General features: G+C 50.3%; 1 protein-coding gene across 1 annotated transcript; it reads left to right on the top strand.

Moving 5' to 3' along the window:
- Window positions 1-2,793: 2,793 nt before the first annotated feature.
- Window positions 2,794-11,782, top strand: TAB1 (TGF-beta activated kinase 1 (MAP3K7) binding protein 1). The gene is made up of 11 exons (XM_082487283.1): window positions 2,794-2,844; window positions 3,717-3,853; window positions 4,046-4,199; window positions 4,830-4,916; window positions 5,464-5,602; window positions 6,081-6,194; window positions 8,587-8,698; window positions 8,807-8,951; window positions 9,348-9,570; window positions 9,880-10,036; window positions 11,078-11,782. The coding sequence occupies exons 1-11, from the start codon at window positions 2,812-2,814 to the stop codon at window positions 11,283-11,285; spliced, it is 1,509 nt and encodes a 502-aa protein (XP_082343409.1). The 5' UTR covers window positions 2,794-2,811; the 3' UTR covers window positions 11,286-11,782.
- The last annotated feature ends 9,109 nt before the right edge of the window (window positions 11,783-20,891 follow it).

The raw sequence follows: 20,891 nt of genomic DNA, 5'->3' as shown, positions 1-20,891 counted from the left end.
ATCTTGCTATTCACTTTTTGCAGATCAAGTAGTTAATTGCCTCGCTCAAGGTTAGGGCAGAGGCTCGGTGACAGAACCACAGGAATATCCAGACAGAATCTGGCACAAGTATTTTCATCAAGAAAAAAGTATTTTGCACCAGGTGTGTGTTCCAGCCCAAACAGGCAGGAAAAAATTAAACCAGAACGACAATGATTAGTGACTACGAGCTGAAGCCAGACATTTAAATTAGGAACAGGGCACATTTTTAACTGCAAGAGGTGACTAGTCATTGTACAAACAAGGAAAGTGGCAGCTTTTCTACCTTGTATCTTTAGGAAAGTTGTTTTGCTCCCTCACTGAGATCACATTCTGCCCTATTGCACCCACACACAGACTCCGCTCTTGTTAATCTCAAAAGGACTCACTTAGGGATATAAGAAGACAGAAATGACTCCTAAATTGCAGTCCTGCAATGCGATAACACGCTGGCAGTCTCTGAGCACACCCCAAGCCTTGCTGATTTCAGTGGCGCTCTGAGCAAGGACAGGGTCTGCCTGTGCTCATCAAGGTGCATGACTGCAACCTTGAATGTCATTAAATAAGCATAAGCTTCTGCTGCAATGCTGAAAAAGTGACATCGTGTTTTAAAGCAGAGAAACTCGCCTGTTGCTTTTTAATGACACCGACAATGCTGTTCTACACAGATTTCCGCAGCACCAGAAATTCTTCTTGATACTGGTAAGAAAACAAACCCTTATCAGTACTAAATCTGTCCATCCTACTTTTAATTTTAATGCTGACTGAAGCCCCATTCCTATAATTATTTGTACGCACTCACAGCTTTACCCATAGGAATACTACAAATGACATCAGTGAGACCAAGCTTATACATAAAGCTAAATATGTGGAAACTTGTTTGTAGACTGAGATTCTAAATTTAGCATTTTCTTCTACCTTTGGCCAATATAACCTTTAAAAAAGTAATTCTGCCTGTGTACCTAGGTCTGCTTGAATGGCTGAATATTTGTGAGCCTTGCGTGAAGGGGAAGGATCTGTAATCTTTGTATATTTGGAAGAAAGAAATGTAACAAAACAATAGACAAAGGATTTACAGGAAAGGGAGCTGGAATCCTCTGGCAGGATCCCCTGCAGCAAGAACCATCATTCCATAGAATGAGGTTAATTAACTGGCAATTATTTCTGAAGTGCATCTGAATCCAATATATTTGCCACAAAGTTGTCATTAAAAGAGTATCAAGCCACTGCTGGAAGTCAAGACTACTTAACACTCCCACCCTCACCACAGTCGCAGTGCTACACATGACTGAAACTGCACGTCTCTCATGTTGGAGCCCCTTCAGCCTCAAGTCACATAGGGAAACGTGCTCTTACCCAAGCCTCCCACTGCCACAGCCTGTCTGCCAGCCATCACCCATTTCAAGATATGCCACTCACACACCTGGAGGGCTCTTCTGCTGACTTACAATGTTGCGGAAGCAGTGGGAATGATTCTTGTGTCTTCCCTCCTGCTCCAGCTGAGCTGGTTCAATGGAAACCATCCCTCCTGAAACAGCCTACCTCAGGCTAGAAAGGTTCTTAAGGGGTAAAATCAGCGATCTCTGTTTTTGTCTGTATCATTCAGGCAGGCACACAAGTGATTTTACTGTGTGACTAGAGACTATCAAGGATTGCTCCAAACTGCAGTGGGTATTGAGAACCACCTGTCAGCTGTTGTGGAGACCTTCCCATTGCTGGCCTGAGGGCATGGTCCCACTACATCCTTGTTATTGCCTGCAAAAGAGAGTGGAAAAGGGCTGTGGATTGCCTTGGCAGGAGATGGACCCCAAGCTGAGACAAATTGACACCTCTTGTGGTGTCTATGGAGCCGCAGTGCAGCTGACAGCTGGTCTTCTTGGGCTTTCCCAGGCTTGGTCTTCCCTAGAGGTTGCAGAGAACATGACACAGTGCTAAGAAAAACAATTCAACACCAGACTCCCTCAGGCCTCTTTGGCATCCAAGGTGACCCCCATTTCACAGGATCCTCAGAACCTTGCCCCTCTTCCCTGCCCCTCCACGTACGCTTGCAGTGGTGGCTGAAAGGTGTTGCTTTCTCTGACAACTGAAGGCCTCAAGGTTAAGAAATGGAGTTGCCTCCGTTCCCCCTAGACGAGAGGAAGGAGTAATGACGGAGGAATTTTAAAATATTTCACTTCTGTGGGATTTCCCTCCTCACGGAGGTGAGCTGACCACGCTCTCTCCTCCGGCCACACAGGCAAGCACAGTGCTGGGGCAAGCACCTTGGGCTCCCCTGCACCACAGGGCCTGCAGTGGGGGGCACACGCTTCTCCAGGTTATCACTTCGTGAGCCCCAGAGGCCTCAGCAGCATCGCTCAGGCCATGCTTTCAAGCACTCGCAAAGTCGAGCCGCCATTGCCGCTTCAGGGCTTGAAAACCCACAGCCTGGAGCTGGGGGGACGGACGGACGGACGGACGGACGGACGGGACGGGACGGGACGGGACGGGACGGGACGGGACGGGACAAAGCCGCCTCAACCCGCTCCGTGCGACGCCGCCTCAGGGCCGAGGGCAGAGCCTGATGGAAGGGGTGCACGCGCGCGCCCGCGCCCGAGCCCCGCCCCCGCCACTCTCGCCCATTGGGTGGTAGGGGAGGGAGGGGCGCGGCCATCCTCGCGCTGGTGGGTGGAGCCGGTCGCCGCCAGAAGTGGATGGGGGCGGAAGGCGGGTTCCTGAGGAGCAGCCGCTCTACCCGGCGGACTCGACTGCTCTGGCGGAAAAGGGCGGGGGGGAGGAGGTCGCTCCTGCTCCAAGATGGCGGCGCAGAGGAGGAGTCTGCTGCAGAGTGTGAGTGGCACCTTCCCCCCCTCCATGCACACGCACCCCCCCAGGTGGGTGCGAGGCGGGGGGACCCGGGTCGCCTCTTCGTCCGTTCCCTACCCTCCCCCCACAGTGCCGTGTGGGAAGGCGGAGGCCTGGCGAGGGCGGGGAGCGTTCCCCCCTCAGTGGGGAGGTGGGGTGCTGCCCTCCCCCCCCGCCCCCTGTGCTGCCTGAGAGCAGGGGGTCCCATCTTGTGTGTGTGTGGGGAGGTGTGCCCTGCTCACGGAGGGCTGGCCTGCCGCTCTGCAGCGCTGTGGGGCTGGGGAGGTGGGGGGTGGCAGGTAGCTGGAGGGGGTCCTGTGCTGCGGGCTTGGGGGTGCCCCGCTGTGCGAGGGGGCAGCAGGCGTTTGCAGGCTGTGTGTTTGTACAGGGAGTGTGTGCCAGGGAGGTGGTGGCCCCAGGGATGCCTCTGTCATTGCTGGCAGCAACAGGGCCCCGGTCCCCTTGTCCTGGGTGAGCGTACTCCAGCGGGGAACCGGAGCCTGCCCGGTACTCCGGCGCCACGGGTGCGTGAGGGTCTGATTCAGGGAATGAATAGCTGGCGCTGTACAGTGCTGTGTCGAGTGTAAAACTCGGGTGCGAATTTCACTTCTGGTTTCTTGTTAGCAAGAGCTGGAGGTGCAGCCAGAGCTCAGCTTCAGAGGGAAAGGCAAGGGTAAGTGATCCAGTTGTGCAGCAGGGAATATGAAGTTATTGGCTGGGGTGGTGTGCTACCCTGTTGGCAAAGGGAGAAGGTTTGAGAAGAGGGTGGAGATGGACTTGTAATCCGTACTGGACAAGGATCCTCACTTCAGGCTGCTTGAGGTTTACATGAGTTCTTTCCTCTTTCTGTCTCCCAGGAACAGCAGCCCAGTTGGACAGACGACTTACCGTCCTGCCATCTCTCTGGGGTGGGCTCAGCTCCAAACCGTTCCTACAGTGCAGATGGCAAGGGGACAGAGGGTCACCCCTTGGAAGATAACTGGTTAAAATTCAGGTAAGTGGGTTGCACCTGGGATGCAGACTCCTGCTGACACAAGGGCAGATAAAAGTGGTATTTAGTTTGTCACACAAGACTCGGAAGGAGAGGGTGGGGCGTGAGCATGCAGGAGGTGTCTGGAGAAACTTGTTACGTATGTCTGTGTTTCACAGGCATTTGTGACCTCTTTGCTTGTGCCTTCTTTGACAGGAGTGAGAACAACTGCTACCTCTATGGTGTCTTCAATGGCTATGATGGCAACCGAGTCACGAACTTCGTGGGTCAGAGGCTTTCAGCAGAATTGCTGCTGGGCCAGCTGCACGCAGATCACAGTGATGCTGATGTGCGTCGAGTTCTGCTACAGGTAATGAAGTTTTGGCTGGGAACAGCTCCTGCTTCTTACACTACCCACCTACTCTTTTACCACCAGAGGAGCAGCATCTGGTTTCTGTGGGGCTTGGAAACATCTGCCAATGGTTGCAATCACGCTCATCCTGAGCAGTTGTAGTGCTTTGTTTCACTCCCGCCTCATATCCATCTGTCCCCCTGGCTCTGTCAGCACAGTGCTGAGAGCTCTCCAGGAAGCTGCAGCTGATCTTCACTGGACATATAGGAATAAGTCAGCTTGTGAAGGAGATGACAATGAGTGAATGGGGGAAGTTAATGTGTGGGGAGATGGATTTGTGAGTGTGCTTTCTTGAGTGTTATACAAGTTCTTACAATCAACACAAAATCAGATAGGTCTCTGACATTGCTTTGAATGTAACTTTTATGGTTTTGTCTCCTGTTTTGAGTAGTTGCAGATTGTTTTTACAAGCTGTTAACTAATTGCACTAAAATAATTGTGTTTCCATGTGATACAGCAGTCCTTGAATGTCTGTATGTACTGTGATCAACCACTATGAGCCAGTTTTAGGGAGGTGTGGATGGGTAATCTCAAAGGTCTTGTAGGTATTGGATAAGAACTTAGTTTCTCTTTATGGCATTTTTTTAGGCTTTTGATGTGGTAGAGAGAAGTTTCCTGGAGTCCATTGATGATGCCTTGGCAGAGAAGGCCAGCTTGCAGTCCCAGCTGCCAGAGGTAATGTAGCCTTAAGAACAGAGATTGCTGGAGGTCCCACCTTCTAGGTTGCTGGATGAGGTTTGGGCATATTTGTCAGCCGGTACAAGGGAGGCTGTAATTGAAAATTATTTCTCTGTGGTTCTCTTCTGGGAGCTTGTGTGAAGTGACGCAAGCGTCTTGGTCCATTTCCCAGAGTTACTGGTACCACTTAGACTCATTGTTGGTTATCTTGGTAAGGAACTGAACACATCATGGAGAGCAGTTCAGCCTGTATATGTGGCTCTTCCAGGACAAAGCCATGTGATGCAAATGAGAGGCCTCAAATTTGCCTGGCATCTGGGCAGATGTGGATTCTGTTCTTCAGGTGAACTGGACTGTCATCTCCAGAACCTTGTTGGAGCCATGTCATTTGTTAGGATTGAACAAATAATTGTACATCTTGCACAGTCTTGGTATGAGGCTAAGACATGCCAAGACGAGTCCCCTCCCTACAGAATTTCGATTCCAGCTGTGGTTTGTGTTGTGGGACTGTGTGTTTAAGCTTCCCTCTCATTTTGGGTTCCAGGGTGTCCCTCACCACCAGCTGCCGCCTCAGTACCAAAAGATTGTGGAGAGATTGAAGGCTGTAGAGCAGGAGATCTCTGGAGGAGCCATGGCTATTGTGGCTGTTGTTCTCAACAACAAGCTCTATATCGCCAATGTGGGTGAGTTGGTTTTTGTCAGCAGCTCAGTCTAGGCATTTCTGAGGATGTCTGTGGTTCTAGGAAGTGGAAATTTGAATGCGGGGGGCAGTTTCTTTGGTCTGTGGCCAAGGAGTGATATGCTTGTTACTTACAGGAGCACTTGAAATCAGCCTGGCTCTTTATCTCTGCAAATGTTGGCTGATGAGATGTGTGTGACCAAAGAAAAGAGGGAAAATGGGTTGAGAGGCAGTAGTGCAACTTCACTGAGAAATGGAGAGCTTTCTTGTGAGGTACTGGCTCAGGCCTGGATGAAGAGCTGCCTAGCAGGCCTGCTATGTTGCCAGCAAGGCTACTTTTTGGAGATCATGATGAGACAGTACATGAGCTTTTCTCTTCTTTTCTCTCTTTATTCCCTGCTCCTATTCCTTTTCCATTTGGATATGTTCTCCCTCTTAGAGGCAGAGCTATCTGGTGCCTCATCTTGCTGCTCCCACTGCAGGTACCAATCGGGCACTGTTATGCAAGTCCACGGTGGATGGGCTGCAGGTGACTCAGCTCAATGTGGACCATACAACAGAGAACGAGGATGAACTTTTTCGCTTCTCTCAGCTGGGTGAGTGTTGCATTTCATGTTCTTATCTGAGAACATCGTACGCCTCTGTTTATCTGGGGCACCAGGCATGACTCAAGCTGCTGGAAATAATAAATGACCACAAGAAGCAGCTTACTGTGGTTTCAAATGACAAGTTCCGTGCCTTGTTTCTAGCCATTGTGAGGTTACACAGTGTTTAAGTTCACCTCACTGAACCAGCAGAAAACTATCCTTTTTTTTTTTTTTTTTTTTTTTTTTTTTTTTCAAGTTTTGAGAGTTAGTTTTGTGTCTGACTGCCAAACTGACCTTGATTTGCCCTCCAGCTGTTTGATTGCTGGAGTCAATAGGAAGGCAGGAGTGGAAGCATACAGCCAGAGGGTAGAAATGGGATGGACGGTATATGACTGCTCCTTTAGAGATAAACCACGGTTATGCTGGGTTAAGTTTTGTGTGATGCCGCACCCTCGGGATGGTGTGTTTCAATGTGGCTTTGTACAAGCTGCTGCTGCAAAAAAAAGCAGCTATGCTTCAGACAGAGCTAGACCAAGCACTGGCATTTACTGCTCTCACATCAGTAACTATTGAACATCTAATGCGGACATTTTGCTTTAGGCAACTTCTCTTTTCCTTTACAGTGTTTGACATGTTTTCTTTCTTTGTCTAGAACTAGCCCAGACCACTTGTGTGATTGCTAGTACTGAAGTCTTCTTACTGAGATACTTATGTTTTGTACCTTTGTTTAGGTATATCTAACTTGGCATTCTTCATTAGATTCACCTGGTAGATACAGTCTTATCTGATGAGGTATCTGGTGAGGCTGTTGATGTGGTAACTTTCTGCTGCTGGGTCTTGTTCCATTCCGTTTCTCTTCCATTTCCTCTTTTACTCATACTCCTGCAGTAGTGTTATGTGGTGTGAAACAAGACTGGATACAAGAATCCAGGGAAAGAGACCCTTTGACTGCCTTTCTACTGCCAAAAATGCAGAATTTAGCTACAGTCCAGTGTGGAACAGGGGTGTGCTAGATACACTGACCTTAACCTAGTGCAGCAGTGGTTCTCCTACTGGCAGCCCCAGAAGCAGAGAGAGCCTGTGAACAACCTGGTATGCACAGGCTGTTTTGGGGCCCAGAGGAGGTTGTTGTAGGGCTGGGTTGAAGCATATTGATAAGAGGTAGTGGGGATAGCGTTTGTCGTGATGGTGCCTGTGTTGCACCTCTCTGGGGGAAGGGAGGGAGAGGTCTTATGCCTTTGCGGCTCTTCACCCAGAACATTGCGGCTTTTTCAGTGCTCCAGGAGGATCGCTGTGATTTAGACACAACCTCCCTGGTGTGCTGTGAGCCTCCCTGTGTTTGTGTCTGTCGATACCATGTATCCCCCTGCCAGGAGCTGGCAGATGAGCCAGGCCGTGTTGATGAGTCAGCTTTGGTCTGCAGCAGATGGCAGAGTTGTGGCTTACTGCTGGGGTAGGTGTGGAGCCATCTGTGCAGTGAGGGTTAGTTTGACTCAGAGGGAGAGTTTCAGTTGGACCCCTGCCTTCACCTTGTACTGAGGACAGTCATACCTAGATAAAAATCTCAAAATAACATTTTCTGCCTGTTAGCTCTAGGTATAACCAGGAAGGGGGAATTGCCAGAACAGACCAGGTAAGTGGCTCGTCTGTTCTGAGTCCTGCTTTAAATAGTAGCCGCACCCAGATAGTCCCTGTGAGGACCTTGTTCAGGATGGGATTCCTTCCTAGTCCCTGCCAGATTTGAGTTGTACGTTGAAGCAGAGATATATCACCTTAAATTTATTTAAATACTTGTTTGGTCATTGTCTGTCTTTTAGGAGTAGCCAACACCTATTTGAGCACTTGAGCAAATTCTGTGCCTCCTGTAGATAGTCCTCCTTTTCTCCCTCTGCCAACAAGCATATTGGTGAAATCATCACGTGGAGTTCAGGGGCAGGGATCAATAATAGGTGGAAGAAAAGGCAGAATCCTTCACATATGTTTTCCCCCTTTCTGCCTTCCTCCTCCCATCACACAGTCCAGAGCTGACAGGCGCAGATGTTCCCCTGTATTTTCAGTGAATGCCTGTGCATTCAGGCCAGCTGCCGCTGGTGGCTTTGGACCAGGACGTGGGCTTTGTCTCAGGGCCAACCGTTGCATTCAGAGTGAGAATGTTGGGCTGTATGCATCTCTTTCCTTCTCTCCCCTTCCCAGATTACAATTAATGGGAAAGTGTCCCTTGGAACAGAGCAAACTGCTCTTCCTTTCCTTCTTGTTGGGCTCCTGATGATTCTTTGGTGATTCGTTTTGTCTTACAGTTCTTTTTAGATGTGGATATTTCTCTTCTCGTTCCTGACAGCATAATTTGAGGAAGTCCTGCAAATTTCCCAAAGTTAGTTAAACTTGTTTTTCAATCTGGCAGGCTTGGATGCAGGGAAAATAAAACAAGTGGGAACTATTCGTGGGCAGGAAAGCACTCGGCGCATTGGAGATTACAAAGTCAAATACGGCTATACTGATATCGAACTGCTCAGGTCAGAAAAACTTGACTTTGTAATTTCAAGTCCTCCTTTTTTTTCACGACCCTCCATTCTCACCTACTGTGTCACCATTAAATATTAAATAACGCCATCTCTTTCCAGTGCTGCTAAATCTAAGCCCATCATAGCAGAGCCTGAAATCCACGGAGGGCACTCGCTGGATGGGGTGACTGGCTTCTTGGTACTCATGTCTGAAGGGCTCTACAAAGCTCTGGAAGCAGCTCATGGGCCTGGGCAGGCCAACCAGGTGAGCCTGCCTGTCGGGGAAAGGTTCCCTTGGCTATTGACCCGCTCCCGCAGTGTCAGCTGCTCTCATACAGATTTTCCTCCTCATCTGTCCTGTGAGTGCTGGCCAGGTTGAGTCCCTGTGCCACCCCATTCCAGCCTGTAATAATATGGGACCTGCTTTGTCAAGCCAGTTCTTCTAGGCAGTTGCCTGTCCCTTAACCCATTAAAGGGAATGGGATGATTCAGGGCACAAGGGTGCATATCAGCGCTGGAGACTGGCAAGCACCGCAGCCAGAGTTGCCATAAAAACTCTGAGGTCGGATGGCTGGAAAAGGTTTCCTCCAAAATCTCATAAACATCCTTACTCCTCTCTCTCTCTTTTTTTTTTTTTTTTTTTTTTTCTTCTTTGGCTCAGGAAATTGCAGCTATGATAGCCACAGAGTTTGCCAAGCAGACATCGCTGGATGCTGTGGCGCAAGCAGTAGTGGACCGGGTTAAGCGGATCCACTGCGACACTTTTGCCAGTGGTGGGGAACGGTCCAAGTTCTGTCCCCGGCACGAAGACATGACACTGCTTGTGAGGAATTTTGGGTACCCCCTGGGTGAGATGAGCCAGCCCACGCTGACACCAACACAAGGTATATTGGGGAGAGAATGAAACAAAATGGAGGGTGGGAGATAAGATCTCTTGATCGATCCAGCACTGACCTAACATTGGGAGAGGAGATACTCAGTGTAGAAGGATTTTTCTTATTAAAGGGATATTTGGCTTCTGAGACCTAGAGTCTGTGGCAGTTTGACAGAATACAGTGCATCGTCTAAGAAAGGCAGTTTAATATAAATTCTTGGGGTTTTGGGCCCTTTCTTTGACTTTTTTTGCTGCTGTGTACCTCCCGGTCATTCATGTCTCAACTGCAGATTATAATTCTTGTTTTCTTCCATCTCAGGAGGCCGTGTCTACCCAGTCTCTGTGCCATATTCCAGCTCCCAAAGCACAAGCAAGACAAGTGTCACGCTGTCTCTTGTCATGCCTTCCCAAGGCCAGATGGTCAACGGTGCCCACAGCAGCTCAACTCTGGATGAAGCTACCCCTACCCTCACCAAGTAAATGTCCTGCTCTCTTGCTACCCACAGTCTTCCCCAGCACCTCACACTGTGTAAAGTGGTTGAAAAGCAGAGAGACACCTGTCAGTTACCTGTCAATCATTCCCTTATCTGGAGCGTTGCCCTCCTGACTGCAGTATTGACAGCCAGCATAATGTGTTAGCTGGAAAGCAATTCTGTGAGGAGTGGGAATGAGTAAAGTGAGCAGCTCTGAAGCCAGCTCTGGGAACATGCCTTGGGAGCAGCATCTGCTGCTGTTCACAGAGGGCACTCTGGCAGAGAGCAGCCCTTCTCTTTGGATCTTGTGTGCAAAGAGTTTTGGGTGCTGTGCGTGGAGGGAGTGTGGGTGCCTTTCATTTTAATAAGGGAGAGGGACTATGCATGTCACTTGTAAGGCCACTGGAGAAACTGCGCTGCACAAATTGGCTTGCTCAGAGAACAGGATAGGAGAAAGTATAAAGGTTAGAACTGGATCCGATTTGGATCCACTTTACAGGATTATACTAGTCAGTGGCTCTGGTTTAGGTTCAACCTTTGGCTTGGGGTGGCATGAGTACACACTGCAAAGTGAAGAAGCTCTCTAGTTATTGTGTTCTGGTAGCTCCAGAAACAATGAGGCTGACGCACTAAAGCTGCTTTGGCTGCAACGCAGGTCACGCAAGAATAGTTTTCCTTGCTGCCAGACTCTTCCCGTAAAGCTCATACTGTATGGGTATGAAGAGGCCAGCAGAGTGCATGCCTTTTTTTTTTTTTTTTTTTTTTTTCCCCCTGCTTCCTCTCCTCCGTTCTTCAGGCGCCTGGTTGTACTTAAGGCCTTCCAGTTAAAGGTGCATCAGATATCTTTGGTGTTCATCAGTTCCAAGCAGTTCTCAACACTTCTAGTGCTCTGATAGAGCAAGAGACTGCAACTTCTTCTACCTGTTTGCTGTGGATAGCTTGATCTGTAAAGAAGCTGGCACTTGTTCTGGTGCTTTTCTTGTCCAAAGCAGCAGATGGGGAAAAATAAAGATGTTTGTATTCTTTCTCTTTTTCTCTCCATAGCCAAAGCCCAACTGTGACTCTCCAGTCCACTAATACTCACACGCAGAGTAGCAGCTCAAGTTCAGACGGGGGTCTCTTCCGTTCCCGACCCACTCACTCTCTCCAGCCAGATGAAGATGGGCGCGTGGAGCCCTATGTGGATTTTGCAGAATTTTACCGGCTTTGGAACATGGACCATGGCGAGCAGGGTGCGCTGACTGTGTCCTAACCTGGAAATGTGCCTCTTCCAGACACCTTGTGCTCGGCTGGGTGAGCAAAGACTGAGGCTGGAATGAGAGTGCTCCACCGAGGGCTGTGTTCTGCCAAGAGTTAACTCCTATCCGGGATGTGCTGAACACTGGGCTGGGGAGCGTGAGCAGCGCGCTCTGCGCACGTGTTGCCTGTGCCATGCACCCAATCCTGACCAACCTCCTTCCTTTGGAAGCCCTGTGAATTGGGGAGGGGGTCTTGAATGCAACCCTCGCTGCAGGTTTTTGCAAATAAATTTGCAGAGGGGGCTCCCTCCGGATAATGCAAGAGTAGGGGCCTGCACAAAGGCGCTGTGTGTGTGTGTGTGTGTGTGTGTGCGCGGGTGTGTAGGTGTATGCGTGTGTGCCTGCGTGTGTGTGTGCTGTCATAATGTTTCCACAACTCGATTCGTAATGCTGTGATTCCAGTGTTCAACTCCATAGAAGATACCTCTATTTTGCAGAATAAATAACTTATAGCTACACTCATTGGCACCTATGTGGCTTGCTCTCTTCCTTACAATGTCGTGTGTGGGTGTGACAGCTCTTCCTGGTGAAACCCTCTGTTCCTCCAGAATAGGGGGTTGCACCTTGCAAGAGGCAAGCTCCTCTTGTACGAGTGGTCTGAGCCCTTGCAGGTGACTTAAAAGCCTTTGTCTTGTACTTATTTGCTGAGCTTTGGCACTGGATTGTGGCTTGGAGTTAAACTATAAATTCAGATTATTGTTTTTTGTAGGCAAAATGCGCGGTTTTTTTCCCTTAATGCAGGCTGTCTGCAGAGTTGTAGAGGGCAGGTGGAGTTTGTAAACGCAGTTTTCCTGTACAGACTTCTGGTAGCGCACAGCAAGAAGTCACACGTGGATTGAACCAAAACTACACTGCAAGGCGGCTGCCTCGAAGATGCAGATGTGCACCCTCGTGTCAGAGCAGAGAGGTGGGCAGCGAGGGGAGGAGGTGACCTGTTGGTCTGCTGACTGCCCATCTGCTCAGCCAAGGCCTGGGCGAGCTGGCAGAGGTGTCGGGATTGCAGCCTCTTCAGTTCAGGCTTCTGACAGCAGGCGGCAAGCGAGCCGCTTCCCTCCCTGCTCCAGCCTTCCCCTTCAGCCTGCCTCGCTGGCTCTCTGGGGAAGGAGCCTTTCCCTGACAAACACGGGGAGGACTCGGGGGGGGGGGGTGGGGGTGGGGGGGGTGGTGTGACCGCTGTTGCCGAAGCGCCTGGTGCCTCCGTGGGGAGATGTGATAAGGCACCAGGTAAAACTAGGGGTAGAGGAGATTACAGGAGAAAGGCCAATTGAGGGAACCGGCCTAGGTTTCTTCCTGGATTTATTTTTACTTCCAGGCTGGTCACCTTAGGAAGGAGAAGAGGAATGGGAAGGGATGAGGATGAAGCAGCAGAAGATGCTGCAAAGGCCAGCGTGCAGCCAAGCCCTGGTGCGTGCAGGTTGAAGGAACTTGTGGTGTGCCAGGTTAGAAAGGAGGGGAGGGGGATTTATCCCTTGGGATAAATCAAGTAGCACTAAGTGCCGAGGCAAGATCTGAGTGCACTGAGAAATACGTGGGCAGGACCAGAGCAGTGAGAAACGCCCGTTTCCTCAGAACACATAACCAGGTTCCCTTGCACATAGGTGGTTGACTCAGCCACTGCCCCCTCCAGGTCCGGCTGGCACGGCTTTGCCCTGTGGGGTTTCGTGTGAATGGTGTGGGGCTCTTGGCTGCTTGCAGAAGCTCATGTTTCCCTGCACTCCCGTAGTTCCCAGGAAGGCTGGGTGTGCTGAACGTGCCGGCACAGGCACTTACTGTCAAGACCCTTCCAACCCTGCCAGGGAAGTGGTGTGGAGGGAAAGGCAGCAGAGTTGTATTAGCTTTGGTGCCTTTGGTCCCCGTGTCTGGCTGAGGCAGGGGCTGGCAGTCCCTCACCCGTGTCCTCTGCCCTGCGAGGAGCAGGGAGTTCAGGTATCTGAGCCCAGCCTGGCTTTGTTGTCCAGGACCCCTCCAAAATGTCATTTGACCTGGGGCTTAGTCCTTTCCTCCAGGTTGTTGTGTTGCTATTTATTAGAATGGTGTGTGCGATCCTGGTATGGACTAAAATGGAGTTGAAGAGGTTTTATCCTATTCTGCGTTCCCTAATCTGGCACGGATTTTGATAGCTGTATAAACAAGTCTTTCTTGCTCATTCCCCCATCCCATTTATCTATGGTATTTGTTAACTTATACCGAGAACAGTTCCAATGGGAAATATTCCAGCATGTGGATGCTCCAGATAGAAGTTTAAGAATTGCCAAATACACTTATATAAAGCAGATCTCATAAAACAAACTTATCCTTTGGCATAATTACCAGTTTATGAAATAAAAAAAAAAATAAAGTGGGTAGGAGCGGGTGGATCACACTAAGCTGTGTCTGTACAGCCACTGGAAAAAAAAAAGACGAGGTAAACAGGTCTTCTGTACATGCTCTGTAAGCCATGGCTTTGGAGTCCAGGTCAAAGAAACAGACTGAACGTTATGTACAGTGAAAAAAGGCTTGTGAGCGAATGTCGGTATTTAATATTGCCCTTAGGGAGCGATGGGAAGATGCAGGCTGTAACAACAGTGGAAAAACCTTCTCTCCCCTGCCCCTTTAAAATGAAGGAGTGGATGGAAGAGGACAGAACTGGAGCGATCTGGAGAAACAAGAGCAGGGGCCTTTTTGCAGTGTAATGAAATTCAAAACCACCAGATTTGTAAAGTCCTATGCAGAAAGAGAGAAAAACAGTGTAGCTATGCACCACAAGACTGCTGGAGCGGAGCTGGCAAATTAAGATCTGAATATGCCTAATAGGTCTGCTGCAAAGGTAGCTAATCTTATTTTTTAAGATCTATCCCCACTGTGAGACAGGGTTTCCACTGGAATGGGAGCAGTGGGGATGCTCTGTGTCCCCAAGTCGTGGGTGCTGGCTGAGGATCGTTAGAGTTGACCAGGCTTTGGCTGGTGAGACAGGCTGGGAGAAGGTCCTGGTCCCAACGCTCACGGGCAGGCAGCAAGGTGACCTGAGCTGCAGTGGCGTGATGAGGATTCGGCAGGGCTGAAGATGATGCTAAGTCTTTAGATGCTCTTGGGGAGGACCAAAGCCATATGTGCCTCGCTGCACGCCAAGGGCGTGGAGAAAACCCAGCAGAGTGGACAGGGGTTTGTAGACTCCCCACTGCCTTGAGGACCTCCAGAAAGAGCTGACCGAAAGAGGACACCGTGTCGGGGCTGGTTTCAGTATGGAGCTGGGGCTTGTGTTGCTCTGGAGTTGAAGTGGTGCCTCTGTCCTGAGCCATCCCCAAAAGCTTTCTCTCAGCTGGCACACTTGCTGCTCCCCAAACCACTGTTACTGCTTTGCCAGGTAGAGGTGCCTGGGTGGGAGACAGGAGATACCCCATCATCCCCTCCATCCCTAATTTTCTGTCCCTCCTTGCTTCTCCTACCCTGGGAAACCTTTCTGGCAGCCTGGTGGGGAGCACCCAGTGCCAGTGGAGGGGGCTCGCCGGGTGTTGGTGAGACGCCCTTGCTGGCAGCTGTCTGTACCTTCTGCTCCCCCATACATCATGTGGTCCCAGGACAAGCAGGGGGACCTCTGCACCACTGGGAAAGGGGGGTTTCCAAAAAAATGCTTGGCAGGGTCATGTCCACCCCAGCCTGGGGTAGAAATAAGCCATCAGAGGGAGACCTGGAAACTCCTGGACTGCCTTGGGGTATGGGAGTCTGCAGCCACGGAGAGCCCTTTGATGCCACCTAAAACTGAGGTCCTCACTGTCTCTGCCACTGAAGGATCACTGTGGACTTTTTTATTTTAAGCTCTCCATTAGCTGAGCAGCACACCCATTTATAACAAAATCTTTAAATAGCGGAAGGATGGCCAGGCGGGGTCATGGCCGGCAGTTAGTGCTCAGCTCTGGCACACAGTCTGTGGGCAGGTCATCCAGGCCTTGGGTTTCCTTCAGCAGCCGAGGCACCAGCCGAAGCTAACGTGGGCTGGTTTGTTCCCCGACACCTCTTACTTTGCACTTGATTGCTTTTGGCACACCTGGACTCTCCAACAGAGAGGCATGTGGTGAGCAAGTGCCACTTGGTGCCACCAATGCTGCCTGGACCATGCAAGGGAAATGCAGCATCCTCGACCAGAGTCTCTGCTCCCTCAGCTGCCGTGCTCTGAAGTGGAAGCAATGTGTGCCTCTCCCCTTTTGTTTTTTATCACATTACGGTTTTGAAAGTGTTAGGAGATAGCAGAAGGGTTTGTGCCACCACTGAAAAAAAATGTCACAATTGTCCTTCTGTCATTGCGGGGCAGAGATAGCCATAGCTGAAGGGTGAAGCTGCTGAAAATATATAAATATTTTTTAATTTGATAGCTAATAGAAAATTGTTTATATGTAATAGTCTGATTTTTCCTTCCCTAGAAATTCTGAGGAAGGGCTTTAAAGTAATCCTGTGTAGTTCATTACTCAAGCGACTCGCTTTTCTCCAGTTAAGAGCGTCGCTGGCATCCTAAAACGTCAGTGCCGTTAACGTGAGTTGTAAATAACCCACCAGGGATGGGTTAGGTATTTTAAATCTTATAGCTCTTTCTGCAAGCATAGGAATGCTATTCGGAGTATTCTGGCTAAAATTCAGCCCAAGTACTTACATTCTGCCAACTCCAATCCCCTCCTGGAGTTTCAAATGGATACGATATTTATCTTCACTTCCCCTCTTAACTATTGTGTGTTGTCGCTGTAGGTTGCTAAACAACTGCTGTCTCATCGGTGGCTGTATTTTGCTGGCGAATAAAGGGAGCCCCGTGTGCATATGAACCATAAAGCTATTTGGAGTCCTTGCATAAGAACCCCAAGATACATGTAAGCTGTTAATATTTATTATGTGGAGCTGAGAACATCACTGAAGATGGAGGGATTAGAGTAACTGAGTTCAGGCTGTTGAACAGCCAGACAGAATGGAGGAGAAAACAGATGCCCTGGAGGAATAAGAGCAAAAAGCACAAGGAATTTTCTGCATGCAGGATTAGACTCCAGTGAAGCATGGAAAGAAAAAGCCCGGGAATGCTCCGGAGAGACGGGGCAGATAGGATGGATGCAGCGTTACGGCTTCTTGCTCGGAGGTGAATCTCTCCACTTCCCCCCAAAAAGCAGCAGCTGCACCACGGGCTTGCTGGGCTGCCACCAGCAGGAGCCCTGCGAGAAGGGACCTGGCCACAGCAGGAGGCAGGTTGGACAAGGTGTTTCCAGGGTGCCTGAGAGGGGACTTTGACTTCTGGGCCATGCAATGCTTGGGCCTGTCCCTCTCTCTGCTCAGTGTTTCGAGAGCCTCCTAACCTGTTTTCTCTTTTTGCTTGATGTCTCAAGAACAGCGTGACCTAGAAACTCTGCATTTCTTCTGCAGCTTTTGCCTGAGCCGGGCAAAGAGCTTTTCTCTGCCTCACAAAAACCAAGCGATGGTGAGGAGCAACACCAGCCCCTTTCTGCGGAGCGAAGTCCTCCACAAACCAGCTGCTTTGGTATCCAAAGGACTGGTAGCAAGGAAAGGGAAGGCTCGGAAAGCCGGAGGCTCGGGAAGGGCGGCCAACCCCACACCTCTCCGTTCGGGAGCTACAGAAACACATCTGCATGAAGCCCTTCTAGTTACTGTGGCATGAAGGCAGCCAACAGCCACCAAAACATCTCAGGAAGCCGCTGTGGTTTGTTTCCAAAACAGCAGCCACAAGCCCACTCATCCAAAACTGAGGTTCCGAGAGGTAGTTGGGCATTTCCAAACACGCCAGTGCAGAGCTCCCAACCAAAGTGAACTTGGGCAAACGTGGCCACCTCCAACCTCTGATGAGAGTTGGTTGTTTTGGAAAATTCAGGACTCCTTTCAAAGTACGCGGATGAAAGCCGAGCTGTTAGCGGTTTCTGCATCAGCAATTCGGAAAGTCCCTCGCTCCAGCCAAGGGGTAACTGGCAGCCAAAGCAAAACAGGTAGCCACTCTCATTTGCCTGTGCCCTGCAGGCTCCTCCTGCCCTCGTGGGTGCCCGAGACACTCAACCCCTGTCCTAGCTGCAGACCTGCTCAGCCAAACAGCCAAAACACGGGTGCATCCGTCACCTCTGAGGTCCCTCTCTCGCGGCCAGAGGGAGAGAGTGATTTCACATTGCTGTCATGCAGACGGGGACTGTAGGAGGGAGGGAGAGAACCCCAGTGCCTTGTCCCCACCAAACCTCCACCCCAGACCCTGCGTACGTTCCCCGTGCAAGGGGCACTAGCCACCCGTGCCTAGTTTTAGGCAAAGTGGAGCACCCCGGCTGGGTCACCACGTTTAGCCTTGGTGAAAGGTTTACTGTGGGCACCCGCTGAGGCATGAGTGTGAGGGCGGAAACCCCTTTCCGAACAGGCTTGCTGCTCGTGGGTTCAGCATGGATGCTTGCCCCAGTCATCCCTCCCCTGACCCACAGCGTTTTTTCCCTGCAGCCGTGTGCTATATGAAACAGGAAGAGGCTCTTCCCTCTGTTTGAAGCAAGAAATACGCAGAGATGCAGCTTCAGAGCTCATCCCTAAAACACTTAACACCTCTTAAATGTAAATAAGAGTCAGGCACTAAGGTGAAATAGCTTTTGGATATGAATTCTTTGTCCAGGTAGTTCAATAATTTACTGAATTATTTACTGAACTCCCCCCCTCCTTCCCCCCTCAGACCTCAATCCGAACATATTCTGGAGCCAACTCTGCTTTTCCCTATTGCTCCTACCATTAGCTCTGTGATGAGAAATATCCAAAATAGCTCCACAAGGGACTTCTTGGAGATCTGAAGCCTTGAAACAACAAGAGAAGAAAAAAAAAAGAAGGCTAGATGGGAAATGGAAAAGGTGAGGAGACAAAACCAACATGCAGTCAATAAAAGCTTTCGGAGAAGAGATAAGAGCAACAAAACACAGAATGGCTTACTGCTCACTAAAGGTGTGACGGGAATGAAAAGAGCTTTTGCAAATGTCTGGAGGGGGAAAGAAATTAGAGGAGAAGTGTACCCATTAGTAAATGAGTGTGTGAGTGCATTATTCATGGCTGCAAATATCTGAGCTGCAAAAGTGCGACATTTTTATTTCTATCTGCCTTTCGTGGCAAATTTAAGAATTTTGGATAGCAAGGAAGTAATTAAGACCTAATAAAGCAGCTTGTGCCTGCTGCTGCAAGCAAGGAGCATGGCAGCATCCCTCCCGAGCTCCGCAGGGCTGTTCACCTGGATAGAGTTACTCCGTGTTTGCAGAACTGCAGCTTGAGTCAGCACGAAGAAGCCTAAGCAGATATAGTACCTTGACAGAAATAAGGTACAATATTCAACGATTTAGCTGAGATCAGCATAGCAGCTGGTGCCCTTCACCATGGGACTTCATTTTCGGTAAGCCACTGAGGTCCTGCAGCCATTTGGCACCACGGGACACTCACTGTCATCTCCATGATGCCACTTGGAGGGGTGCAAGAGGACTATGCTGTGCCTGGAAGCAAGGTGGGCGGCCGAACAAACGTGCCTGTGATTTGCAGCTGCCATTGCCAACCCCACCACAAAGCGGCTGTTAATTGTTATGCTTGGCACCTCCAGACAGCCTGGCTACATCTGGTCGGCCGCCTGCCAAGCGTGTGAGCAAACGCGTAGTTCTGGGGAGACACGTTGTTGTCGTGCTAATGGTCTTATGAGGAGCTTTAAGTAGGCTGGGGACCTGCGGCGCTCCAAGCAGGAGAAGCATTTCACTCTTCTCTAATTAGACCAGTTTCTCGAACTGGGGCATTGGAGGGGGGCTGCGATTCCTGCAGAAAGGGATGGCTCTGCAGGCTGTTTGCCAAACCCGCTACGGGTGAGGGAGGGACGTGACTTAGCAGGACCCGCCATGCAGGAGAGCCGGGAGGAACGCTGCCGCCCCGAGCCTTCTCCCACACCCCATGGCTGGACACGTGCTGGTTTTGTGGTTCTCGAGGCAGCCAATACCCCGTGACACAAACCAAGACATGGGATGGGGCAAAGGTGTGAGGTCCGAGTGTTTAGCCAGGCTTCGCATCCAGTGGGAGAGCCAACTGCGTGGCTGAGGCATTTCGTGCCAGTGGCAGAGAAATGAGGGCGGTTTCCAGAAGAAGAGCAGCCACAGCGAGCAGACATCAAGGGATGAGAGCAGAATATATTGTGACAAACTTCGTTTGAGAGGTGCCTGATGTTTATGGAACCACAGGAGCGTGGCAGCTTCGATAGGAAATTTCAACAGAGAATATAAGTATTTATGTATTTCTGAAAAACAAAGGAAATTGGCATGGCTATAAATACAGCCCTGAGAAAGCGCGCTGCCTGGAGGACCCGGAGCGTGATGATAAATGACTGCTGAGTGCTATTTAGGGCACGGAGGCCTAAAGAAGTGCCAGTGAACTAAATATCTAGTCAAGTCTTGGCATCTTCACTAATGAGTTCAAAGCAGGATGGCAAAGGGAGCTGCTCCAGGCTCCCTACTTATCCGGGGCTGGTGAAGTCCCCATGCTGGTATATAGCTCTGAGAGGCACGAGCTGCAGCAGTGTCGCTGCAGAAACTCCCCCAGGCAGCAACGCTGGCGTCGTGACGGCCTCGTTAGAAGGCACGTTCACCGAACAGCATTAAGCAGATCATCTGGGGTAGGGACATGGCCAGGAGGTAGCGCAAAAGTGAGCTGTGCCATGTGGGGAGAACCCACCGAAACATTAGGAAAATATAATGGGCATCAAAATAAAAAGGGTTTGGTGGGACATACCGCATCGGACAGCCTCCGGTGAGAAAGCCCTATGGAGCTGGGCTGTCCAAGCAGCCTGGTCCACTGAACATTCTGTACCTGTTTCAGTCCCTCCATTTATTTCTGCAAGCATGATCAAAAAAACCCAAGTCACAGAAGTGTTCTCAAATCAGAATGACTCCCTGGCCAAACACCAATGAAATTTTGACTTTTTATCCCTGTTTGGTATGTAAACACATTTTGAAGGGCCGCAGAGGCGGCAGGGAAGGAATCTCCACTCCAAGCCAGCTCCTGCTAGCCGGGAGCAGCGGCCACGCTCCCCAGGCACCGGCACTTCTGCGGGAAGGTGCTGCTTCTGGTCTGCGGCGAAGAGGGGAAGGAAATGGCTCCAGAGTCTGGTGTTTGAACCGGCCTCGGGCTGCTGACGTTGCAGCTTTATCACCAGTGGGCTGAACTCTGCAGCATCCCCATCCTCCCGCCTGCCCCCAGCTGACCTTCGGCTCTTTTGGAGGAACCAGAGGAAACCAGGTCAAGAAGCTGAGCTGGATTAAAAAATAACCCAGTGGAAAAAAGAAATTTAAAAAAAAAAAAAAAAAGGGGGGGGGGGGGATTTTTTCAGCCAGATCAGTTCCCCAGCTGGGTTCGGTGAACAGACTCAAGTGCGGTCGAGCTACTCATGGTTTTGGAACTGTTCCTACCATGGGGGCTGTACTGAGGACAGCAGGTTGGAGGGGTGCAAGGGGGGCCTGGGAAACACGAGCAAGACACAGCAAACTCTGCTCACCCTTGCCGGGCTTGTACCTTGCTGGGACCCTCGCAGGCGGCAAGGGCTCCCTCTCCAGTTT

The sequence above is a fragment of the Vanellus vanellus genome (genome assembly GCF_965231255.1).
Source record: "Vanellus vanellus genome assembly, chromosome: 1".
Classification (NCBI taxonomy): domain Eukaryota; kingdom Metazoa; phylum Chordata; class Aves; order Charadriiformes; family Charadriidae; genus Vanellus; species Vanellus vanellus.
This window is presented reverse-complemented; position numbering and strand designations above follow the sequence as displayed.